Here is a 27,678-nt window from a genome sequence, read left to right as displayed (position 1 = left end):
AATAATGAATAATTGTTGATCGGTCGTCAGTTGTACGTTTTGCAACAACAATTATTGCACATGTGTACGTAGCCTTACATACATTGCCGTGGCAAAATTGTATTCTATGTTACTGGGCCCTGCTGTCAGAAAGGTTGGGGAACACTGCTCTAAATACCGGTACAAAAAAAAGGGCAGAATTGTGTGTAGCAGTGTGTTGACAAAACATCATGTTCTTGTGTATTGCTCATCATGTAAAGCACAGCACAGTACACTACACTACACATAGTGGGAACAAGGCAACACAATGTATAAAAAGTAACAATGACGACTAAATAACATTTTCTTTGCTTTTCATTAAGGAGGAAAGAAAACGGTGGAATTCATATACAGCAGTCAGCTCTGCCTTTTAAGCCTGGATAACCTGTCCTTGCAAGTCCATACAGACTGGGAGATACATATATCTTGACGTTGCTGGCAATTCTGCTACTTACACCAGCATTTTCCTGTTAGACATCACATTTTAAGACAGTTTTTAATTCTGTTGTATTTTGTTTTTATTTTTTTTTTTAAATAAGGTACACATGTCCTGCTTAACCTGAAATTCAGATTTTTACAATTAACTACATTTTTATCAACTTTACAATATAAATATATTTTTCCCTGTAGAAGATGATCAACTTATTGTGTGTTTGTGAGGCAGTTTTATTTTTCTCTTTGCCGGTAACAAATTTGACCCATTTTAGTGGCATCAATTTGTAAAAAAAAAGAAAAATCTACCTTGCAATACACTATTTATCTTTTAAAATTAAAAGAAATCCCCTACTGTTATCACATCATATACTTTGCCTTGAACACTTTAAATTTCCCACTGATGGTCAGCGGCCTGTAGACCCTGAATTGCTAATGTAGTACTAGATTTTATTTGTTTACTATTGTGTGACTTATTTTGCTTGAAATTGTCTGATATATTGTTACTGATTTTAGATTTTTGCGTAAATGAACATTTAAAATCACCTAAATAAATTCAATATGGATGAAAAAAAACATTTACAATTTGTTCTTACAGCCACAGTCAAAATAAATAAACTTATAACCAACTAGCAAGCTGTAGGAACAACTTCTGCTGCCTGTGTGTAGTGGTTTGCCTCATCCAACATTAAGCCTTTTTTATTAAGGCTCTCCAAGGCTGGAGAATATACACTTTTATCAGTGAAGCTGGGTGATCCAGCAAACCTGGAATGGATCTGGTCCAAGTTTTAAAACATTTGCTAACGAAATAGCTAATGACTTTTAAGAAATCCAGGTTTGCTGGATAACCCAGCTTCACTGATGAAAATGAATCCTTTCGAGCCTTGGAGAGCTTTATTAAATCAGGCCTATTAAGTCAAAGGCAAAACTGTGTAGTCAGCAAAACTAACACACCCTGCTGGTTCCGTGTCAGCCACAAATTAGGGTGGATTTGTGTGAGCAAAGTCTCTAATTGGCTGCTCTGGCGGAGGCAGGCAATTGGAGCCTTTGCCTTACACAACTTTATCCCTTTAATAGGGCTAACAGACAGACTTTTTTTTTTACTTGTACTTACTCTGTTACTGAAAAGTACCAGTGCTGAAATCTTGTCACCAGGAACAGATAACCTTTCGTACTTTTATAACTTTTTCAGTTTATTTTATTGCCTACTACAAATGAAAGTAAACAGATATGAAAATAACTTTATAGGATACCCATAAATGAATCCTGAGGTCAGTCAAATTTATGGAGGAGAAATAGTGGCTGAAATATGTGACTTTACCATATTTTGTAGGAAGAAAACTACTTGCATACTGGATTGCAATGAGATTACCACACTTCTCCCACAAAAAAGTGGAATTTTTTAATACACATATTTTATATGATTGTTAATGCCACTGGGTTAAGGTGAAACATTTACAACATTTTGTTGCCAGGTTTATTGGGTGTATTTTACTATATTGTAAAATAGAAGCAGAACTGTGTGTGTATATTTATTTATACTTCTTAGAAATTGTATGTGAACCAAAAGCAGGTATATGGATTTCTATATAAATAGCTCCAAAAATTTGACCATGTTTTCACTTACATAACAATTGACGCATTCAACATTTTACACTGAATATTACAGTCAATTTCCTGTAATAAAGACAGTTCACTGCTGTACTCTCCTTGTGCAGGGTAACTGTCTTCTGACAAACATTTTCTATTAATGGGCATGATATGTAAAACAAAACATGAGGTGCCATAAAAAAAAAATCCCCAATGCAATATTACTATGTTTTCCACTCACACAACAAATTATCAGAGTCATTAAACATTTTTATGTCAAACCCTGCTCACAAGCCTCAAAACACAAAAACAAAACATTTAAATCTGCTGCAATTCATATCTAGAAATCATAGAACATGTTTTTTTACCAAACATACATCTGCCCAATGATGATATTACAACTCTCTCACCAAGTTAGTATCTGGGTTTTACAGAGGTAATTTTACAAATGAACAGTGTAATGTAAAAGCAGTTATAAATGTAAAAAATCTATTCATGAACATTTACTAGAATTATTAAGCTAGATTTCATGCAGTAATTTAAGGGATGAAAATCATCCCGGAAGTTATGAAAACATGCCCTAGAGGGGGGTTTCAAAGTAAGTTTTGTAAAAACTTTTTTGTTCTTTTTCAATTTATAAAATTACATATCGAGTTTGCTTTGAAATAACAAATTGGTAAAGGACTGGGAGAATAGGGAATCTGGCGCCTAATGGGGTCTAAATTAAGTGGTGGTGGCTACTATAAGACAGAGAATAAAAAGGTTGGCGGAGTTATAACAGGAGTGACCAACTCAAATCCTCAAGGGCCAGGATCCACACACATTTTTAGTATTTCTTTGAAAGCAATACATTTAGTAAGGGTTGGTTTACAAAGAAATGATGGGAAGAGAAAAAGGCTGACCTACCAGAATGGGCTCCAAATGTCTCTAGCTAGATTCCCCTATTATCTATATATTCTTTGAATTGTTAGGACGAAATCCAAAAAACTGCATGCTAGTGAACTATGCTCTGTCTCTGAGGAGGTAAAATGCACAATGGAAATAACAACATCAGTTGGAAATCAGTTTGCTTTAGTTCCATGAGATACAAGCTTTTAAATGAGGGGGGTTTTCTTTTATGTTTTTTACCTGAATAAAGGTGTATGATGATAGCAAAAATTGTTCAAAAGTTTTTATCCAGAGATAAATCAGTAAGGTAATAGATGATATTGGTAACCTGCTGCCAGAAGGTGCTCAAACATGGGCATTCTAAAGAAATATGTAAGATAGAATGGAATAAAAAAACATGATGATTGGGAATGTCTCCATAGTCCCAGAGGAGCAATGATATTTCTTACAGCAAGCCTTGGTAAAAGATCATAGGAATAACATAACGGGGACATAGGGGAGGAGAAACTAATTGTGGGAAAATTTGAAATGATTGGCAGCTTACAGTAGGGTAGTCCCAATTAAAGAATGCTTCCTTAACAAATCTTGTGGGTCCAGCCTGAGGGTCACTTTCTACTGAAAAAGATTTGAGAAATACATTTATGTAAAATATTTTGTACCTGGAATGTATTTTCCACCTTATTGTGCCATAAAATCAAGGGCAGTCTGCAGCTATGCAAGTGAGACCCAGAGAATTCACCTTAAAAATAATGCACTCTTTTTTTTTTTAATAGTAATGACTGTTAAATAAATTTCTTCACTGTCAGCTAATATATAAACTATTTTTCTAAAGAGGTAAACAAGTCAGCAGGTTTTGGAAGTGTTTTAATTAATATTATTACATCATACAAAATACAATTTGAATGTATGTTCTTTTTGCTTTTACTATTAAACTGTTTTATTAATAATGAATACATAGTGTTTTTACAAAAACCTGTGAGAGCCTCATCCTGGTGGAAATGGAGATAAACTTCTCTTCACATTATAGCCATTCATCTGCATTTTCTCTAGTTTGGCCTCTTGGTGTTTCCTTTTTTCCTACCTCCAACATACCCATGTAACATAAGGTTTAGAGTTTTTTTTTTGCACATAGGTCGCACAACCATGAACGCTCCAGTCTACTCTCCATTGTGGACAGAAGACAGCAGTTCACCCGACAACTAAGGCCTGTGTACAGAATAGAATTGGGCCAGTGTGAAAAGGAAGGAGATGGATCATGTGAAATGCAAAATTAAAGGTTTACTGACACTTTAAGAGACACCATTGTTTGGCATGTTAAGTCATTGGAGATGGAAGCTTTAGGTAGAAAAGACATAAAAGACAAAACATATAATTTAAGGCTCATGTAGGCTGAGGTAGGCAAAGTAGAGAACATGTCAAAAAATAAAAGGAAGGAGGCTCTATGCCAGTGGTGGTCGACTCCATAGAGGGTCTCAAGAATGGCCCTGTGATCACCAAAAGGGATTAAGTCAAAGGCAAAACTGTGTAGTCAGCAAAACTAACACACCCTGCTGGTTCCGTGTCAGCCACAAATTAGGGTGGATTTGTGTGAGCAAAGTCTCTAATTGGCTGCTCTGGCGGAGGCAGGCAATTGGAGCCTTTGCCTTACACAACTTTATCCCTTTAATAGGGCTAACAGACAGACTTTTTTTTTTACTTGTACTTACTCTGTTACTGAAAAGTACCAGTGCTGAAATCTTGTCACCAGGAACAGATAACCTTTCCTACTTTTATAACTTTTTCAGTTTATTTTATTGCCTACTACAAATGAAAGTAAACAGATATGAAAATAACTTTATAGGATACCCATAAATGAATCCTGAGGTCAGTCAAATTTATGGAGGAGAAATAGTGGCTGAAATATGTGACTTTACCATATTTTGTAGGAAGAAAACTACTTGCATACTGGATTGCATCGACATTACCACACTTCTCTCACAAAAAAAAAGAATTTTTTAATACACATATTTTATATGATTGTTAATGCCACTGGGTTAAGGTGAAACATTTACAACATTTTGTTGCTAGGTTTATTGGGTGTATTTTACTATATTGTAAAATAGAAGCAGAACTGTGTGTATATTTATTTATACTTCTTAGAAATTGTATGTGAACCAAAAGCAGGTATATGGATTTCTATATAAATAGCTCCAAAAATTTGACCATGTTTTCACTTACATAACAATTGACGCATTCAACATTTTACACTGAATATTACAGTCAATTTCCTGTAATAAAGACAGTTCACTGCTGTACTCTCCTTGTGCAGGGTAACTGTCTTCTGACAAACATTTTCTATTAATGGGCATGATATGTAAAACAAAACATGAGGTGCCATAAAAAAAAAATCCCCAATGCAATATTACTATGTTTTCCACTCACACAACAAATTATCAGAGTCATTAAACATTTTTATGTCAAACCCTGCTCACAAGCCTCAAAACACAAAAACAAAACATTTAAATCTGCTGCAATTCATATCTAGAAATCATAGAACATGTTTTTTTACCAAACATACATCTGCCCAATGATGATATTACAACTCTCTCACCAAGTTAGTATCTGGGTTTTACAGAGGTAATTTTACAAATGAACAGTGTAATGTAAAAGCAGTTATAAATGTAAAAAATCTATTCATGAACATTTACTAGAATTATGAAGCTAGATTTCATGGAGTAATTTAATGGATGAAAATCATCCCGGAAGTTATGAAAACATGCCCTAGAGGGGGGTTTCAAAGTAAGTTTTGTAAAAACTTTTTTGTTCTTTTTCAATTTATAAAATTACATATCGAGTTTGCTTTGAAATAACAAATTGGTAAAGGACTGGGAGAATAGGGAATCTGGCGCCTAATGGGGTCTAAATTAAGTGGTGGTGGCTACTATAGGACAGAGGATAAAAAGGTTGGCGTAGTTATAACAGGAGTGACCAACTCAAATCCTCAAGGGGAAAATTTGAAATGATTGGCAGCTTACAGTAGGGTAGTCCCAATTAAAGAATGCTTCCTTAACAAATCTTGTGGGTCCAGCCTGAGGGTCACTCTCTACTGAAAAAGATTTGAGAAATACATTTATGAAAAAATGTTTGTACCTGGAATGTATTTTCCACCTTATTGTGCCATAAAATCAAGCGCAGTCTGCAGCTATGCAAGTGAGACCCAGAGAATTCACCTTAAAAATAATGCACTCGTTTTTTTTTACTCCAATAGTAATGACTGTTAAATAAATTTCTACACTGTCAGCTAATTTATAAACTGTTTATCAAAAGAGGTAAACAAGTCAGATAGCAGGTATGGGAAGTATTTTAATGAATATTATTACATCATACAAAATACAATTTGAATGTATGTTCTTTTTGCTTTTACTATTAAACTGTTTTATTATTAATGAATACATAGTGTTTTTACAAAAACCTGTGAGAGCCTCATCCTGGAGGAAATGGAGATAAACTTCTGCTCACATTATAGCCATTCATCTGTATTTTCTCTAGTTTGGCCTCTTGGTGTTTCCTTTTTTCCTTTCGTTTTTTTTTGCACATAGGTCGCACAACCATGAACGCTCCATTGTGGACAGAAGACAGCAGTTCACCCGACAACTAAGGCCTGTCTACAGAATAGAATTGGGGCAGTGTGAAAAGGAAGGAGATGGATCATGTGAAATGCAAAATTAAAGGTTTACTGACACTTTAAGAGACACCATTGTTTGGCTTGTTAAGTCATTGGAGATGGAAGCTTTAGGTAGAAAAGACATAAAAGACAAAACATATAATTTAAGGCTCACGTAGCCTGAGGTAGGCAAAGTAAAGAACATGTCAAAAAATAAAAGGAAGGAGGCTCTATGCCAGTGGTGGTCGACTCCATAGAGGGTCTCAAGAATGGCCCTGTGATCACCAAAAGGGCTGCGCATAAAATTCTTGAATGTATTGCTGCAGAAACCTGATCTTACTTTCATATTAATACTGTAACATTATTTTCTGTTGCAACCCCAGAGAGAAGACAGTGTTCCAAAACCGTTCTGAACTTCTCTTTACTGGACTTTTGTTCCTGCGTTTCAAACACTGATTTCTCTATAACATTTAGGTGTACAATATTTTAATTAGCATTACTAATAAAATATTTATTATATTTGCTGGTATGTTGTGATGTTTGATTCATAGAAGGAGACTTGGCAAGGATGAATTTGACAGTTAGAAATGCAACAGAAAAGTTTTATTATTCTAGCTTTGCTATAGCTATTGTCCAAGTGTCAAGAGTTCATTTGTTCCTTGGTTAATGAGAAATGGAACACTTCCACTATTGGCATATACAGAATGAGTCAGCCGTCACCTGAGTAAGATTGTAAACTCTCTGAACTGGAAACGTCACCAGCACATTTTCATACATTACACCTGATGTCCAGTATGAGGAACAAAATCACTGACAAAGTCAGGTATAAGGAAGTCTAAATGCTAAATGTATACTTTGCCTTGTTGTTTACATTGTGTCAATGCAATATATAAACAAATATATATATATATATATATATAGCTTGCCTGGTTGGTGCTCCCATTCACCCATTCTTTGCTTTTAATACCGTCTGAATCATTTACCTGAATGAGGATGCAGCTCAGGTTTTCCAATGATTGTGGCACAACTTGTACTATAAGTATCTGCATGCTTATTTTTAGCTCAATCCATCCAACCACTGGGATTTTTGCTTATTTCCTAAGGTGTGTTGGTGCTAAACAATCTTTAAGTCCTGCTACAGATTTTTCTTTTATACAGTCTGAGGTCGGTTTTTGGGGGAAGCCAATTAACCAGCAGAGTAACACGGGGAGAACCTGGAAACTCCATGCAGATAGTGTCCTGGCCAAGATTCAAACCTGAGACCCAGCGCTGCAAAGACCAGAGTCCAAACCTCTATGCCACCTCGCTGCCCATATTGATAAAAAAACATCCCTATATGTTTGGGAAGTCCACCACATGCTGTTGGGCAGACCCCAAATTTTGTTCCTTTTTTTTGTAATTTTTTTCTTTAAGATCATAAAGCCCCACTTTGTGTAGTATACAGTGTGGTCCCAAGGACAGATAAACCTACCTCTACTGTGGGTCTTTGCATTTCAGTGTCCTGGTAGCTATGTTGCAACAACTGTATTATTAATACACTTCCTTGCCCAGTGTTGGTGCCATGTTCTTCGTATAGTATAATGGATTTGGTGGTGCTGCATGTGACATTCAAGGTTTTGGTTTTTTTTTAGGATAACCTAACCCTAATTTGTACATCTCCACAACTTTGTCTCTGAATGGTTTGGAATGCTCCTTGATTTTTTGTTGCTTGCTTAGTTGTATGACAGTCAGGAGTCTTTAATAACAGATTTACAGTGTGTATGCATAAGTATTTTTATTATTATTATTATTAATAATAATAATAATAATAATACTACTACTACTAATAATAATAATAATAATAAAAAACAGGATATATATAGCGCCAACATATTATGCAGCGCTGATCAGTATCAGGGTAGCCTGTGCAGCCCACACAGCAATATACCTACCTGTCCAGTGCTGCAGTTATTTTTTAAAAGGAAAACGTCGTCCGTCTCCTGTTTACTTGTGTAAATGCACAGGGCTTACATTAATTGCTAAAAGAAAGGTCAAATCCATGGTGCCCCCATACAGCAAATTTCATTGGGTAGAAGGTTTAATATGTTATCAAACCGGCTGCTCTCAGGAAAAGCTATTTTATGAAAGACAACATCTGGTATGGATTTTAAAGTACTGCTACCACCTGACTGGCATCAGCTGTGACTTATCTGGTGAGAGGGGGAAATTTAGTCAAACAATACCGTATATTTCCAGTTGATCCAGTGCATAAGAAACTGTCAACTGCTAACTGTAGCTTGGCTTCTAAAGAGCTATTGATGTTACTTGACAAAATTGATTCTTCCCTATAGATATTTCCTATTTTAGTATGGCACTCTAAGCCAACAAATAGCCTGTGTTTAGAAGATGTTCAGAAAGAATGAATTAAATGAACCTTTCCAATTGCTTCCTTGCATTTTTTTGGCTTTGGAAACTCTGGGTAAATTACCTTCATAGCTGTCCATCTGAATAAGGCCTTAAAGATACTGTAAATAATTTGCAGCATATAAACTATATCTTTCTATTACTGAACAAGCTTTGCTCCATTTAGCTCAGAAAGAAACTGCCAAAATTGGTTCTAATTGAACTATTAAGGAAACACTGTATATAGCCTGTTCTAAAATCACCATAGGTACATAACACTAACTACAATTCATCAAAGGTAAAAACAAATACAATTTAATTGTAGTTACAGTAGGTTTCCTAGTAATGGAAACAAAAAGAAGGGTTTCTTTTTACAATATATATAATAAAGTTAGATGTGCACCAGTACTCTTCTTTGTACATATTGCACGCCACGTTGGAAACCTTCAAGCAAGGAGTTTTCTGCTTGTCTGCCTAGTGCAAACAATGACGTGATCTTGAGAATTCACTTTCATCTTGGTGGATGCAAAAAATTGTAATCTAACACTGAGGTAACAGCTTTAAACAAAATAGGGAACATGGAAACAAAATAAAGGTCATGAAGCCCTAGTAACTATTTTGTTTTGCTGTGATGATGGTTTACCGGTTTGACACTAGGCTTAAAACATTAATAATGGACACATTCCTTATTCTCTATAGCTTTACACTGACATATAAGAAGACAAAAACCTTATATACCTAGGCATGTTTTGCTCCAGAGCTTGGGTAAAAATTGGCTTGAGTATTGACAGTTTGACTTGCAGAGCTGTATTTCTAGAGTGATAAAAGAATGCAGCAGGGGACCTAGTCCATTGAACAAACCCAGAACTGAAATATAATTTTAGCATGGTCTGACATCTTATCTTCATACCTGGAAAAAGCTGAGCCATGGTGACATGTGGGCATGGGTCCATGTTGTTGTGTAGTGTGGCCACATATGCGTGGAACGTTGTCAAATGGAATGAGACTTGGCAATGGTCTACTGCGATGGTCATATAATTGGTGCTCCGAAAGCCAGCCAGCCATGACACAAGACACCTAAAATCTGCCTATAAGAATATTTTTTGTTTGGATCAATGTGTTTAGGCATCCCATCATCTTCAGGGGTTGCTCCTAATAATAAATTCTATGACAAATTATTTGACAAAGCGTTTGCATTAATAGATTGTAAGCTCTTCTGAGCAGGGTCCTCTCATGTGTCACTGTATCTGTTTGTCATTTGCAACTCCTATTTAATATACAGCGCTGTGTAATAAGTTGACGCTATATAAATACTGTTTAATAATAATAATAATAATATTTTGTAACCTATATAATAAAATAAAACTTTTAGTAATTCACATTTGTCAATATTTTGCAGTGTAATGTGTTATATCATATAATATGTGTAGCCATTATGTTCTCTCCCAGAAGGCCATTTCCTGCCTTTACTTTATCTTGCTTTTGAAAGTTTCATTGATTTTTTTTTTGTGTGTTGCTCCAGGATTTCTTTTTTCATATTAGTGATCTGTTCTATTATTTGCTATCTTTGGTTACTTAAATACTATTATTTTTAAAATGTGAATGTAGTTTGTTTATATTGCACTTTATGCATATATGTATTAACATACCAGGGATATGGTACTATAAACAATATCTCTACAATGTATTCCAATAACTAGATAGAAAAGAAAATTGTTCATATTCATCATGTCAACAAATTAAAAAGCAAAGGCCTCTCGGGAGGCAAAAGAGGGAAAACTACAATACTTAAAATATATTATTTATTTAACCATTACACAACTCAAACCCAATCCTGTTAAACACCATGCTGATTGTTTTGAATGATATGTTGTCCCAATATGAAATTCATGCATTCATTAATAAGCAAATATAATAAGGGTTTAACAGATTCCAGAAAAGATTGAAATAAATATTGTGACTATAATTGCTTGAAAAATTAATACAGGGTATTTGTGGTGGTGTATGTTATGGATTTGTACATTATTACTGTTGTCCAATACTGTTGGTAAGACTGATCTCAGGGCTTCCTGAGAAAGAAAACTCTACCTAAATGCACCTTCTATTCACCTATATATGCAGTTTTGTGACATTCCAGGCCAAAGTTGTTTCTATTTTTCGGTTCCAGGAAGTCTTGCAGGTTCTTTTTAAGGTGTTTACGTCATTGCCTACCTGTACATTTCCTAAAGGCTGTGGAGTACTCTGGATTCAGAACTACAACGCTGTAAATGTGTGAATGCGATGAAACTAACTTACCTGATCACATCCTAGATGAACAGACATGGCAGTCCTAACCTCATTGTTACTGAATTTATTACCACCCACAATGTCACATTGGACATGCCTTGAATCAATAGCACTGTTGTCACTCGTTTGACAGCTACAGATGTTGTTTTGTGTATTTTTGCATTTTCAAATACTGACCAAGACTAAAAATTCAAATTATGTGAAGTAGCTATAGCACATAGTATATAACAGTCAAAATGCTGAACATTCCCTCATTATATCAGCATGCTTTTTACTCAAGGAAACCTCTAATGAGGGAACACGCAGGCTGTTATTGCTAAACTTTCTTCTTTTCAGAAATTAAATGCAATGTTTTGCCAATGGCTTCAGATTGGTTGCTTTGTTTTTGTAATAATAAATGTGTACAAAAAACATTTATTTCTACCTAACCAAAGTATGTAACTATATGTAATGCACTATGATAGTAGAAATTTGTCTAGCATGAATATCTCAATTCTGTGCCTATACAACAGAAATTGATGATAAAAAAACATGATTGCTTTGTAATTATGTATGAATCAACTTCTTGGTAATACATAATTCACAAATCAACAAAACGCCGTCTCTTTCCGTCTTAATGTTTGCATTAATTTTGACCTGCACTGATGTTACTATGACTGTCGTTTCTTCTATTGTGCATCCATGACCTGTGTTCCTATGTTCTCACAACCTGCTTCTTTCTCCCATCACCTGCGTTCCTGTTTCTGTGCTCACATATCCTGCGTCCTTTTTCCTGTGTTACTATGATCTGCACTTCTTCTCCTGTGTTTCCATGCCCTGCATTCCTGTGACCTGCTTTTTTTCTGTAAGCTCCAGTGACCTGTGTTCCTGTTCTCATGACTATATTGTAAAATTTGCCACAGACATAAGAAGTCAGTTATTTGGTGTGCAAAGAGAAAAGCCAAAAGCAGAAAGTTGAAACTCCAAAATAAATTTTATTAGACATCTATATCATAAAGCCATCACGTTTCAGAAGCTTTAAAAGGTCCCCCCCCCCCCTCATCAGAGCTTAACACTGTTGGACAAAGTATACAGGACTGAAAACATTGGAGGGGTCCTGAAGGGTTATAAGTACGATCACTCTAGATCAGTGGTCGCCAACCTTTTTAGGTCTGCACATCACGTAAACGTTGTCACCCCCTTTACGGTTTCACGTAAAAGGGGAGATACCTCCCCCAGAGTGACATCATTATGACATAACCCTGCCCACTCTCCCATTGCAGATTTGAGCCTGCGATGAGAGAGTGGGCGGGTTGTGTGCAGGGACACAGCCCGCCAACTTCCTGAGCCTGGGAACTGCTCGGGAGACATGGTACACGGCTCTGGCCAGTGCGTCCCCCTAGCGGGGTCCTTCTGACGCCGCTCGGGGATGCACCGACCAAAGCCGTGTACCTCAAAATTTTTTTAACGGACCACCGGTTGGCGACTGCTGCTCTAGATGAGTCTTTTTCAAACTTTTTTACCCCTGAGAACCCTAAAACAACAATTTTATGTGTTCGAGAACCCCTGCTAAAATCAATCTATGGGAAAATGCTGTTGGCATTGGTTGCCAGCGGTCAGATTAACACCTTTTACTTTAACCTGTGCAACATCTCCAAAATCCACCCCTACTTGTCCCCAGAGACCACCAAACTCCTTGTACACGTTCTTATCATCTCTCATCTGGACTACTGTAACCTCCTCTCTGGTATTCCGCTAACCCGACTCTCTCCTCTACAATCTATTATGAATGCTGCAGCCAGACTCATCCATCCTTCCCACCGCTCCTCTTCTGCTGCATCTCTTTGTAGTTCTCTTCATTGGCTTCCATTTCTCCTTAGAATCAAATTCAAGCTCCTGTGCTTTGTCTTCAAATTCCTCCGCAGTTCTTGTCCAACTTACATTTCTTACCTGGTAAAATAAATACCTCCATAGCCGCTCTCTCTGCTCTTCCAATGACCTACTAATGACTTCCTCACTCATAACCCCATCACACGCACGGCTGCAAGACTTTTCTAGAACTGTCTGGACTTTCTGGAATGGTCCTCCCCGACCTATTCGGCTTGCCCCTACTATCTGCTCATTTAAAAGAACACTCAAAATCCATCTTTTCAAACTTGCCTACCCATCTTCCTCTGTCTTTTAAAACACTCACCACTACCCATCACTTCATATCTCCCCTCCTATTGTGTGAAACTTCCCCCACCTCCTAGATCAGGGGTGGGCAAACATTTTCACTCAGAGGCCACAATCTGTTCTAAAATTTGGCAGAGGGGCTGGGCCGATGGCAGAGTGGACAGGGTTGTTGCCATCATGACACCACTGAACGTGGCGTCATGATGGCATAACCCCTCCCTCTCTCTCATCACCGATCTGAGCCTGCGATGGCACAGTGGGCGAGTTGTTCTGCCCACTTCCACAAGCCTTGGATTTGTACAAGATTTGTGCAAAAATCATACTAAGAATACGTAAAATAACTCTAATACATATCACTAAAACAGCATTTTGTTTAAGGCTAACACAAAAAAATAAAATACAGGGCAGCTTGAAAATGTGTTACCTTATAAGTCTATGCACAGCACAGGTTTCAATTCTTAGAGAAAACCTATTATTGTCAGTACTGTCGGGATCTCCAAAAAGGTTGAAGGCAGGTTGGATATCTCTGACTTAGTTGCAATTGTAGTTCATAGCACTTGAGCACCATGTTTAGAATAACAGACCTTGGAAAGAAAGCATGGAAAGAATATACGCGCTATCAAGTCACTATGGTTAATTGGCTTTGTGCTCCTGCAATATGATCATGATTGCAACCATTCTCCTAAAAAGTGCATTAAAAGTTCCTGAGCAATTTTCTACACAGGTTCATGAAAACGTACCTTTCTGTAAATCGCAGCACCTCTATCTTCCCACTCTCGGGTGTCATGTCATGATGACATAACCCCGCAGGCTCAAATCTGCAATTGGAGATTGGGTGGGTTGTGCCCACTTTCCCGAGCCTGGGATTTGTATAGGGGACATGGTCCACGGCTTTGCCTGGTGTGCCCCCCAGCAGGGTCCTTCCCCTGACCCCGCTCCCGGAGGCACCGGCCAGAGCCGTGGAGCACTGAGAGAGTTCAACAGGCCGGATTTAAAAGCCTAATGGCCCCTAGTTTGCCTATGCCTGTCCTAGATTGTAAGCTCTTCTGGGCAGGGTCTGCTCCTCTTTCTGTATCTGTGATTTGCAACCCCTATTTAATGTACGGGGCTGTGTATTTGTTGGTGATCCAAATGACATTCCCCATAAATTATATGAGGATTTCCGATTGATACGACATTAACGTGTGAACCGATTGGACTGAGAGACCGATATCTCTATGGGAACCACCAAACCTTTCCTGCCACCTCGGGAACATATTGGTGTAGGTACATTTTGTGAGATGAAACAAATCAGGTATGGGCTCAATAATAGATGGCACAAAAAACTTTATTTATAACATCCAGTGTACAGTATGGACCCTCTGAGGCCCTGTGTGATTGAAGACCTGTCACTACACCATAACCATGACATATATCAGCTTCCCTCCACCTCATGAATAATGGTGACCTAGTTTGTGTTTTCTCTGTCCGTAGTCATAACAAGCCTTTCCCTCACAGCTCTTTCCTCCCATTGCAAGTAATGCTAAGGAAGCCAGCGGCTACAAATCATACGTACATCACCCCATCCGGCCCCACCCAGCCTCATCCTTATAGGCGTGTCACGTGGGCGCCTCCTACCACGTGACCGCGACATTATTTTGTAACCAGCTCCGCTATGTTGGTAATAAGATGGGCGTGGACTGTGCGGGTCACTGGTCACGGGGTGTAGTGAGCGCTGACGTTTCTTACGTCACCGGGTGCCAGGGTTGGGTGAGGAAACTATCTGAAGTAATTCGGTGTCCGGGCTTTTCTTTCACTCGCACGAAGGAGGATGAAGGTGTCTTGTGAGTCCGGATATCAGGGCTCTCTGGGCCGGGCCTGGAAGCATTTGTCCTGGCTGTATTACCAGTACTTACTGGTGACTGCGCTGTACATGCTGGAGCCATGGGAGAGGACAATCTTCAGTATCCTTTTCCTGTATGGATTCACTGCAACATGGCAATCCTCCGGTGTGACTGCTGGGCCTTCATTATAATGGTGTGTGTTGTGTGTGTGATTGATATATATATATATATATATAGGGAATGCATCATGTGTTCAGTGAAGTATATATCACACAAGGTAGTGTGTGTGTGGCCGTATTACATAACTTTCTATAGGGGATGCAGCATGTGTTCAGTGAAGGATATAACTACACAAGGTGGTGTGTGTGTGTGTGTGTGTGTGTGTGTCCATATGACAACTTCCTATGACATAACTTTCTATAGGCGATACAGCATGTGTTCAGTGAAGGATACAGCCACAGAAGGTGAGGCTTTGCTGCACATCTGCCCACCTCTAAAACTTTATACATGCCATTCAAATGAAATGATCTTTAGTTTGAAACGAGCAGCATATCACCCCATGATACCATGGTACACGATCCAGCAGAGATTGGCAAAGTTTTGTGGATGATCTGTGCATAATATATATAAATATAATCGAGGATGATAGATCTGTTAGCATGGATCGCTCCTTGTACATGAAAATCCTTGTGGTGCTTTCACTATGATTATCTAATGATGGGTCTTTTTCTTTGTAATGAACAATTGTTGTCTTGTACAGCTACTTTCCTCAAAGTTCCCGGGGGCCTCATAAGCATGAGACTTATTGATTTTCTTTTATTTGATGATTCTTCATAGTTCCGGGCCCAACCCCTCTTGGCAGCCAGAGACATCTCACTAATGATCAATTAGATTACCTGGAAAGTATCTGGTTACCAATTTAACGAGGATTCATCCCATTGACCACCACCACAGTAACGGGATTTATCATCACTGACCGCCAATGAATTGGATTTATTAGGGAAGCTGGAAATGATGAAAAGGTTCTTCTCGGGCAGTGTCTATCATTCAGGGTTCCTTCAGAGGTTTGCTAGGGGCTATCTGTGACTCTCAGGTCATTTTAAGTGACTCTAATGATCTTTTTGGCTATCTATAAGGATGACATTCTTCCCACTGGCCTACAAAGTAATTGGCATTCTTCACACTGACCACCTTACTAATGTACTGTGAGTTGTACCTATAGGGGTTCCCTGAAGACCTGAAACTTATTTCAAGGGTTTCCCAACATTAAAAAGCCCGAGAAACCCTGTCCTAGAGTAAGATGTGTTGTAATAGTTTCATCGTTATGTAACGCTGGTAATTTGCTTGACTTGCAAAGATCCTCCCTTTTTCCTTTTCAGGAAAGAATACCAAACTAATCTGGTGATAGTTTACTTGGAAGCCGTGACTTTAGCTAGTGAGAATCGTTTCTGGTAGCTTCAAAATTGTAAATATCACATGACCCTTAGGTTTGTCCTTAATATATCCATAATCACCATGTCACTAAGGTTAGGTATTAATGGGTAAAATATAAGTTATGATGCTAGGGTTTGCCAATAATGTGTTGTAAGTAATGCTCCTGATCTTCAGCTGGTATTGATTATTGGGTTGTTCCTGAGAAATCTGAAATGTTAATAATGGCTTTGCAGGTTGGACGTCCCACGGGGCAATTTACATTTACAGTATATGACTCCACTCCCCTGCTATATAAGTCTGGGACCTATGTTATCTTTATAGCAGCTAAAAAATGTTCATTTCTGTTTATTTTCTTACCATAACTTAAATATGGTTTGTGGTGCTTAGGTAATGATTGTGATAGATTACCTCAAAAATTGAAATGCAAAGAGCTATTTGGCTGTGCCCCAGTCTCTAGTTTGCATTAGAAAATAGCCCAGGCATCACCTGTCAGAGGGTAAAAATGGCTTATTAATAAACTGTATACAGCACCAACATAATATGCAGCGTTGTACATTAAATAGGGGTTGTAAATAACATATACAGGCACAGGAGGAGGATAGAACCTTGCCCTGAAGAGCTTACAATCTAAGAGGTGGGAAGCAGCACAAAATAGGGCTGTTGATCATTGGGAGTAATATATATAATTACCTTTGGTATTGGTATTAATAAACGGAATCACAACCCACTGCTTTTTGAGAGGTATAAAGCCCCAATATTGATGTTGGTGGGATGAATTGTGCCCCACCAGTGACAGGAATCCAGCCCATGGGAGAAGTTATGGCTTGTTTTTGTCATTTGAAGGAGTTTTGCCCCAATGTATCAGTGGCAGAAATTGTTCCCCATCACTGGTTGGAATAAACCCATTCCCATTGTTTTCCCATCCAATTCCCCTGAAGGCTAGAAAAGTAAGCAGTTGTGTCATTTTTATTAATATTACACAGTATTTATATAGCGCCATCATAATACGCAGCGCTGTACAAAGTCCATAGTCTTGTCACTAACTGGCCCTCAAAGAGGCTCACAATCTAATGTTCCTACCTCAGTCATATGTCTTTAATACAGTGTAAGATCGATTTTGTGGGGAAGCAAATTAACCTAACTGCATATTTTTGAAATGTGGAGGGAACCAGGCTACCCGGAGGAAACCCACGCAAACGGGGAACCTACAAACTCCATGCAGATAGTGTCCTGGCAGAGAGTCGAACCTGGGAGCTAGCACTGCAAAGGCCAGAGAGCTAACCACTGAGCCACCGTGCTGCTCAATATATTATTGTATCTAGATGTGCCAGCCTATGGATTAGTAACATTTTACCATGGAATTTGTGCCTCTGCCTATACAATCTATTCAATTTCTATCATCTTAGCTAAACCATTGCACTAAATTTTTTTCACACACTACATTGGCCACTTTACATTCATGTATTGCAGCTTTCAGTTATGTATTCTTTAGCAGCCTGGGTTTCGTTGTTTTGTGAGTATACTTACATAAACAATTAAAACAATTTACTATTTGCTTTACTGTACAGCCTCTGAGGTTACAATGTGCCAATAGTTGAACTTTGTGTTTTAGGTGGCTCCTTAGGAGGGAGTGCTATTCTCTTTTCTCCAGGAGATGTATAATAATCATCAGGCTTTTCTAATGTGACACCTATCGGGCTGACATATGCAATGATGTTCTTGTAAATCATTTATTACTGCTGTATCTTTGTGTATCTTTCTGCTGGGAGCACTGCCCATAGCGCTGTTATATTTCAAAACTCTTCCCGCTCACATGAGTTTTTATGCCTGGCTTGTGTTACCTTTTCTGTAATGCAGCCAAGATTTTTACATTATAGATAGCAGTTTTCTTCTGGATCCTGATATAACCATTTTAGACATTCTCTTTACCTCCCCCAGGTTACAGGAATTTACCAGAATGGGCTGAACTAGGCTAGAGCTACATTTCACCCAACTGTACTACTAGGACTACTGGTAATCATTACCATGTATTATATAATGTCAACCATTACACAACATTTTACATAGAACATGTTGTATCTCTTTCACAGTAGCTCACAATCTAATCTCCCTGCCATAGGCCTATGTTCCTGGCTGAGATTTAAATCTGGAATCCTATTACTGCTAGAGGAGTTCTGTGAGCCATTCATGTAATTAACGTGTGTGCGGCCCAAACTTTTTATTTAGCCATGGGGAGGGGAGAGGTTTGGATTACCTACTAGCTAGTCAAGGGCTCAGTTAAAGAGATTTCCTTCTACTACTTCTCCTAATAAAAAAGTTACTAGACAGAAAGTGAGAATATCTACAACGGGGCACAGGTGGCAATATAAAAGTTGATCTCTGATTGAAAAAGATGATTACAGTTTTTGGTGTAGTTCCAATTTTCTGGAGAATCTGGTGTCACTGGACAGTAAAGCAAAGCAAGCCTCTGTAACTGAGCCACAGGAAAACCTGAGAAGAGTTCCATTCCAAAAAAAAAAGGATTTTGTCTGGACACAGCCCTTTGATCACTAGGTATGGCAATATTGGGCTAGATGAAATGGCTCCCTATAGAGTGCATAGGAAGTTTTGTTTCAGGATATACCAGCATCATGTATCTCTCAGGCGCACAATGATCGGAGCATTGTGTGATTGTAGGACATTCTAATTTTACCATTTGTTTTTCTATTTCCCGTGTAACTCCAGCTATAGAAGGACACAGGTCCAAAGAGCATTTATAAATCTGTTAAGTGCCATCAAATGATGGATCCTAAAGCAAATACCATTCATGGTTGACTGTTACATTTAGTCACAAAGAATTCTTTGAAGAAAAAACTTGGATAAACATGATTCTCTCGTGGACTCTACAGTTGGTTCTCCCTCTGAGATTTGTTGTCTGTTAGGTGTCTGTAGATGTTGAAGCGGACTTCTGTATATAATAGAAATATTCTGAATTGATCTTTGGTTATGTGAGGCAGTTGTAGTCATTTATCTGTAGTATCCCCATCATTACTTTCTTAACCACTAAAGACATTGGTAAAGTCAGAATTTATTTATTTAACATACTTTATTTAACATACTTTTACTGGTCCAGGGACTGAAAATTTAGTGCAATCAGGGGGTCAGAACGGCAGCCAAGCAACTGGTGATTTTATGTGAGGTCAGCAATTTTACCTTTTATAATTACCTGTGCAGGTTTCTTTTGTTGCCTAACCGTAATAAACAAACAATGGTATATATATAATATATATAATATATATATATATATATATATATATATATATATATATATATATATAATATATATATATAATAAACAAACAATGGTATATATATAATATATATAATATATATATATATATATATATATATATATATATATATATATATATAATATATATATATAAAAATACAGAACCAATGGCATTGTGGTTGCACATTATGCATTGCCATATTTTGAGTTTGTGGGGAGAAACGGACTGTAGGACCTTAGATTTAATAATGTAAGCCTTACACAAATTACCTTTAGTTTGGTGGACTTGTTTAATATAAATGTTGACTGAAAATTGATCAGTCATACCATGACCATATACCCACACACTGCAATGAATGCACAGTCCAAAAGTGCAGAAATTGTATAGAGAGGTGCATGTCTACTTGTACAATCAAGTAAAATTTTCCAGCCTAATTGAGGTATAATATAATAATTTGCTATTTTGGTATAGCAAATTCAAACCCAATTTGTCTATTTATTAAAATTATCAGTTAACCTTCTCATTTAAACAGGAAAAAGCTGTGGAGCTTTTTTAGCTGTGGGCATTGTTAATTATTTTATTACTATCCAAGACGCTTGGAGCAATGACAACTCATAGGCCCTTCCCTTGACTTAACTGAAACCATTGCTGAACCAAGATACCATTTGAGCACAACTGGTCTGCAGCTGTTCTAATACAGGATTTGTTCAGCTGTAACCTGTCTTCGTAAAGGTTGTTGAGCCAACAGATTTTTTTTGTTGACAATACACTCATAACCTACAGGGCATACAATGACGTACAATTTCCCGGCAGCATGGCCGTGATATTTAGCTTCAAGGTGAGCAGTTTGGTCTGTTGATGCTAATGTACACAAAGGCTAAGAAAACTCGGCCTATCCTGAACAAGTTGGATTTCTTTTGTCCACAAGCCTCAGAGGGATGGAAAATGCTAACAATGGCACTTGCTAGATAATGATTGTCTACCTTTTAAAGTATGCTAATGTTAAATTGATATGTTTGGGGGCAAAAGGTAATGGCAAGCTCCAATGTATTTATAACACTGACATAAGTAAAGAGACCGTGATTTGAAGCAGCACATTTGTGTAAGGATCTGACTTTGGACCATATGGGCAAAGTTAATAGATACAGCTATAATGCTCTAGAACTCATTAGGTTCAGGGTTTTTTTTTAGTTTAGAGCCCTCTAATGATGGTATTTGTAAGAATGTATTTATTAGGTATCGTATGGTAATGCTGTGATTAAAGCCTGGTTAGAGGACTGTAGGTTCATGTCCAGCTTTACTTTTGCCGTATCACCACCCATTAAAAAAAAAAAAAAACAAGAAAAAACCCAACACCCTTATCTGGTTGGGACAGGTGCAAATGTTGCCCAAATGTTGTCTGATTATCTCTATGAATGGGTTTCATAGTTACAACCTAATGCTAGGCTCAATTGGTCTGTTCTTCAAAAGTAGTTTTAGCCATTGTTGGGCTTTGTACAGAAAGCACACAACTGTCCCAGACGTTTAAATGGTGTCTAGCCTTCTGATAGATGCCTTTAAGTTACAACATTTGTTTTCTTCTTTGTTGGTTTAGGATTATCACAGGAGCACTAAACATAGATGCACCAATATTGTGTAGTGTTAAGTTTTTTATATCTATCCCCTAAATAGTGATATACCAACAAGAGACCATGAAATAAAACAAAAATGTAACTATAATAAGCAAAGTCTGAAGTATATGTATATAAAATAAATTTATGATATTTATATCATCCACAGTTCAATAGCTCATGAATAGGTTTCCTCATTTGTGCAAAGGTTCAATTTCAGTTCTCCAAAGCATGATCTGTGTAACTGCTGGATTGTAGACACATTTATAGATTGGGAGTAGAGATTTGCAAATTTATAGGAGCAGCAAACAACCAACTTGTATGATTGTGATTGAGTACTTGTATGACAATGCTTAACAGAGCAGTCACATAGCCAACTATACTTTAATCCAGATTCTAAAGTAGGAGCCTGCATGCTTGGTTGTAAAACGATTTCGAAAAGTTTTAGTTCAACTCTGATGTTACTAAAAGATGCAGCATCAGACTCGGGTCCAAATGTGATTATTTTATGACATTGTGAATATGCTGACCAGTGTATGTTAAGTTTAATATGTAACACATTTATCAATGCACATGCTCATTAAATCAAGAACATGCTGATTGTGAAAGTGTAACATTGTTTAAACATTAATTTGTCTTAGTAGAAGTTTCCCACTGCCTGCAGAAAGAGCTGATCAGTGTAATTCAGATTTAAAATGTAAAAAAACGGTTGTTTTACCTTATCAACCAGCACTTTAATATGGAAAACAGAGTACTCCTTAGTCACGTTTTTGTACTTCTTCAAGATAGCTTATGTCTTGCAGCAGCAGACTATGGTAAACCTCTCCACAAACCAATGAGTTAGGTCACATATTCAAACCAATTACAGTGCTTAGTTCTGCCTATTACTTTGTGTAAAGGTGAAGTGATCCCAAAATTGAATTGATCCCAAATCCCATGACAAAATGTCCTTGACGATTTGGTCTCTAACATTTCCGTGGTCTACAGAAAGGTCTTTGGCATCACCTTCTCCTAGGATGAGAGGCCTGAAGCAGATTTGTTCCTTTATGAGAGCTGCCACTTCAAAAACACCTGGGGGCTAATAATGTTTTCATTAGACTTGCTTATAAGGGCTACATACATATACTAGATTTTCATAGCCTGAAACAATCTTCAATAGCCATAAAATAACCATGGGGTCAGCAATTTTCACTATATTCTAATTACTATATATATGTAAAAACATTTGATACTGTATCATAGTGAATACATCAATTAAAGAGTTTTCTGGGTTCAATAATAAAGGTAAAATAATAAATCTGCCCATGGGGTATTGCTAATGCGCTTGTGGCTATTTGAGGTAGATGATGCTGAACGGTTAGATGTCGATGGAACACATATAAGTTTAATTTGTGTGTGTGTGTGTGCGCGTGTGTGTGTTTAAAAAAAAAAAAAAAAAAAAAAAATTAATTTTATAGACTTCTTTTTTTGTTTTTAAATTTTAGGTAGCTTTTCAAAATGGCTTTGGATGGATTGTCATCCTGATCTAGGCTTCCCTATCTAGTAGATTACACATTTTGTGCCAGGGAAACATTTCTGGCTTCACTAGGTATTTATTTATTCCAGGTTGGTCATTCAGTAAACTGTGTGGCCAGGATTGAAATGGCAGCTTGAAAGAATGGCGGTGTTCATAAGTACACTTTAAAAAAGAATCTTACATCACACTTTGAATGCATGCCAACCAGTCTCTGTAAAAGTAGCAAACTAAATTTTTGCTCTGAAAAGTTTGAAGTATAGAAAACCTCTGTCATCATTCTTACTGATGGGGTAACGGTGAAGTCTCACTGACATTTGAAAGTTCTCCTAGCCTCCTGCTTCTAAGTAACACACCCATGTCAAAGGTACCTGCTAATCTTGAACAGAAGTGAAATCTCTTTTTATTTAATAAATTCCTTAACCCACCTTTCTCAGATTCCATGTTGGTCTCCATCGTTGGAATGGCTCTATATACAGGATATATATTTATGCCTCAGCACATCCTTGCAATTTTGCACTACTTTGAGATTGTTCAATAACACAGAAGAGCCTTGCTTGGCAAGGGCTTTGAGGACAGAGCGATAATATTGGGCATTTCAGGCATTGGACAAGGATCCAGAAGATGGTACCAGTGCTCAAGCCCTCCAAGACACCAAGGTGGAATGTGTGGGATCTCCAGTGGAGCTGCCATAATTTTACTCCCGTTGAGGGCACTTGGAAGCTGTTTAAATTCGCGACCACCATTATTCCAACATGTCTTGTTAACCAAGAGCTCTGCAACACATTGCCTTTCTAGCAGGGTTTATAGCAGTATTTTTGTTGTGCGTTTTGTAATAACAGTAGCTATTTTTAATATTGCACTGTACATGTATTTTATTTAGTTGCTTATTTTTTAAAAAATGGCAGATTACGATTTGTATATAGCAGTGCTAGTTGGCTTTGTACACAATGCCTTTTTTTGTGACTGAAACACTTCTCACTTGTACATCTATTGTTGAAATACCAGTTTTGAATGTTTAACACTTAAAGTGATTTTGTTTTCTTAACAAACTAAAATGCAAATAGATGATGTTTACTCTATGCACAGGTGTTTTCAGCATAAATAAATCTTTTGTGACCTATACATGAGTTGTCCTACAATGAGGAAGTTCACCCCACCATTCCATATGCAAAAGCATATCTAAATCCTAATAATAAACTTTTCCTGATTTGGCAGTCCCACTTAGTGTTTTTGTTATATCTGTTTGATAAGTGCAAAATACTTGTTGGTCCTACAAAAAAAAAAAAAAAAAACCTTGTGAGCTGATAACAGTGAGAACTTGCAGAAAGCACTGTAGGTTGTCACTTACATTTTTTCATTCGTTTTGTAAACTATTAGGTTAGTCTTAGCTGATGTGATTGGGTGACCTACTTTCTACCGCAGACTTTCTCAAACGTTTTACTCCAGAGGAACACTTTCAATTATTTCCAGGTTTCAGGCAACCCCTTCTAAAACTAGCTTAAGTGTCAGTCTAATAAATGCCCATAGCAATAGTGGTGAGAAAATGTACCCTTACACAGGTCGTCTGAATACCAAAGATAAAATGATCCATGCTGTTGGCTCAGGACCTATGCAGGCACCAGAAATGGGAGGTCAAGGACCCCTAGAAAACTCAGGCTGAACTCCTGTTGAAAATGGCTCCTGTACAGTGTGCATCTAAATCTGAAAACAATGCATTGTACCAGTGTAAAGGTTGTAAAAACATCCTACGCTGCCTTTTTAACACATAGATACTGCATTTTTTGTATATTATATTGCTTTATGTAGAATACACAAAAAATAATAATGGCATGATGTCTTTAAGATTTGAGTGCTGCTGATACAGTGCTAAAGTGATTACATATTAGGGGCAATGTGCCTTATTTAGCAGCAAGTGAGCAGAGCATGCAACCACCTTCTTGTGTCTGTAAGTAAGTAGATCTGCATGAATTATCCAAACAGGGCAGCATAAACATGTCCACACATTATACCACTGGATTTGGAGAAGGGAGGCATGGGAATAAGCAACGTTGCCGCAAGCTTCTGACAATTATTGCAGGAAGTTTTATAGATTGCCTGATAGACTGTTCTGCATATAATGATTATTTGGCAGAGTTGGTGTTAAGGCTCATTACCATCCATTTAATTTAAAAAGTTCTGTACATTTCTACATATTGTACCGTGTATGGGTAACTTTAAGCTGCAGTACAGAGAACGTTGCATGCTCCACATGAATAAATATTGGTAGCCATTCTTTCACCAAGAGTAATTAAGCAGATTGATACCAGCCATAAGGCTAAACGAAATAAGTTGATTGGCTGATGCCATGCCCAACTAGGTTGATTGAGGTCCAATGAACTGGAACAATTAAACTGTTATAGAAAACATTTAAGGCTTTTTCTAATCAGAAAGTTATGAGTAACACTTTTGTATAGCAATTTGCCATCAGTAAAATATTACAGACAGCATTCTATTTATTACCTAATTATTTGTAAATGACTGTAGTATAGATGAGTCATGTAGCCTGATAGATAATCCGAGAGATTCATGTTTTGTGAATTGTTCCCAGTATAACACCCAACACTGCCTGAAAGAACTGCTGTGGTTACACCTCTATAGATACTCACTGTGATGAGGATTCACCTTTTGAGAAACGTATATATGAAAAGTTTGATTCACCGAGTCCAGTATTGCCAAAACTAGTTTGTTTGGCTACTCTGGCTTTGTTTAGGCAGCTCTCTGGGAACCGCGGCTACACCTATATCAGTGTTTCTTAACCTTTTTAACAATAGGGAAACCCCTTCTATATAATTACAGCTCACATAACTAGTGTGATGATTAGTGGGAAGAATGCCACCCTTACAGATCGCCAAAAACATAATTCAAATCTGTTAAACTGACCTGGGAGTCGCAAACTTCTCATTGCTCAAGGAACACCTAGTAACCTTTGTAGGAACATTGGTTGAGAAACACTGCGCTAGATAAGAATATTAAAGTAGAAAATTTAACAAGACCCATTGTTGTGGAGTCCAAGAAGATTTTTGATTGAATAAACTTACTATACCAAATGATTCAGCAGACCGTGTTTTGGGGTCTCAGACACTTCCCTATTCGTTTGGACATACAGAGTATGTTAACTGGGATCATAAAAAAGATATTTTTTTCAGTGAACAACTAGAAGATATGGAGATATAGTTCTGAATAAAGTAGTCCCATTACAAAAAACAAAATAGTATGTGCTGCAATAAATTGTGCATTCCTTGACTACCTTACACTCTCAGCAGTACCTTTTGATCCTCCCAATGAAGTCCACCAGCTTCTTCTGATGAGGGGACAGCTCAACCAACCTCTTAGATTGTAAGCTTGGCAGGGTCCTCCTGTGTCACTGCCTGTGTCTGTCTGTCATTCACCATCCATATTTAATGTACAGCGCTGCATATTATGTTGGCGCTATATAAATACTGTTTATTAATAACTCTGCACTACTATTTAATTCAAAGCAACATTCAAACCATTTATAGATAATTTATATATCTATTATTTATATATAGAGGCCCAGCCTTGACGAGCACAGATTATTTTGAGGAGCACCATTGCAGTTCTTCAGATTTCTTGTTCCTGATTAGTTTTCTATTCATTTTATCACTATGGTCAGGTTGTGTGTCTGGAGTAAAACTCTGGGTAAACCTAGACACTGAGGTTAATGGGTCTGCAATACTCCCAATATATCAGATAGGTACAAATATGCATCTATCCATGCTAAACACCAAATGTTTTTTGTGCAAGATCAACTTGTGGGCCCCAATTATCCCAAGTTGTACAGATATACACTGTACATAGGTTAGGTACAAATGAAGAGTTGGTTTGCCTGAACTCTGTTACGGTTCATAACATACATTTATTGGAGAAAAAAACACACTTCATTTCCAGTTCTAAAGTAGTTATCATAAAGCAATATTCTTCATGTATCTGTACCAGCCAGGTAGAAAGTAAAGGACATTCATAGTGCCTGATACCAAATTAGCACAAATGTCTTCTGCATTTTACCTACCCTATATGTGGGCAGTGTCCAGGTATACATAATAGGGAGAAGGAGTTTCTTAAGTAAAGCTGAAGATTATAAAAAAAATTATTTTTCAGAATGTTTTCTTTTTGCTCTGATGCATATCATAATAATTGGATGCTGTTTAATCTGTCATTGTATTCTACCCTGAGACACAAGCAAGAATAAAGAGAGATAGTACATAGTAAACTTTATTTTCTTTCCATTCTTTACCAGCATGAATACTTTTCTACAGCTTTGATATTAGACTTTTCTTATTGTTTCTTCTGTTCTGCCCATTTACCTTCTCAGGTACTTTTACTTAATTAATTTTAAGTTAACTTTGTCCTAGGCGTGTACCTTTCTTACTTTACTGGTTAGATCAGTGTTTCTCAAGCTTTGATGAGCAATGAGCAATTTGTACCTTTCAGGTCAGTTTAACTGACGTCAATGGCTATCTGTAACGGAGACATGCCTCCTAATGGCCTGCAATGTGTAAGAAGCAATTCCCAACTGACCACAAAGGTAATATACTGTAAGCTGTGTATATAGTAACAATAGTAAGGGTTC

The 27,678-nt window shown here is 37.4% G+C and overlaps 2 protein-coding genes across 7 annotated transcripts in view; both read left to right on the top strand.

Annotated features, from left to right (window-relative positions):
- The window catches only part of GANC (glucosidase alpha, neutral C), a 39,791-nt gene extending 35,912 nt beyond the window's left edge, over positions 1 to 3,879 (top strand). For 5 of the 6 annotated variants that reach the window (XM_072427932.1, XM_072427934.1, XM_072427936.1 and 2 more), the window contains exon 25: positions 342 to 3,879. In XM_072427932.1, the coding sequence (XP_072284033.1) occupies positions 342 to 448 (107 nt within the window). In that variant the 3' untranslated portion in view covers positions 449 to 3,879. The remainder of the gene's footprint in view (positions 1 to 341) is intronic. The other variant, XM_072427938.1, reaches the window with a different exon arrangement.
- Positions 3,880 to 15,107: 11,228 nt separating this feature from the next.
- Positions 15,108 to 24,268, top strand: SPTSSA (serine palmitoyltransferase small subunit A). Its single transcript, XM_072428850.1, has 2 exons — positions 15,108 to 15,336; positions 23,483 to 24,268. Exons 1-2 carry the CDS (start codon positions 15,204 to 15,206, stop codon positions 23,584 to 23,586), a joined length of 237 nt encoding a protein of 78 aa, XP_072284951.1. The 5' UTR covers positions 15,108 to 15,203; the 3' UTR covers positions 23,587 to 24,268.
- Positions 24,269 to 27,678: the final 3,410 nt, after the last annotated feature.

Source organism: Pyxicephalus adspersus, chromosome 12 (assembly GCF_032062135.1).
Source record: "Pyxicephalus adspersus chromosome 12, UCB_Pads_2.0, whole genome shotgun sequence".
Classification (NCBI taxonomy): Eukaryota; Metazoa; Chordata; class Amphibia; order Anura; family Pyxicephalidae; genus Pyxicephalus; species Pyxicephalus adspersus.
The sequence above is the reverse complement of the archived record's forward strand: the minus strand, read 5'-3'. Positions and strand labels throughout refer to the sequence as shown.

Bases quoted from the DNA above. Each gene is read 5' to 3' on its own strand.
- SPTSSA (XM_072428850.1), top strand. From the start codon at position 15,204: ATGAAGGTGTCTTGTGAGTCCGGATATCAGGGCTCTCTGGGCCGGGCC. The intron at 15,337-23,482 runs GTATCCTTTTCC...CACCTTTCTCAG, and splicing joins ATGGGAGAGGACAATCTTCA to ATTCCATGTTGGTCTCCATC.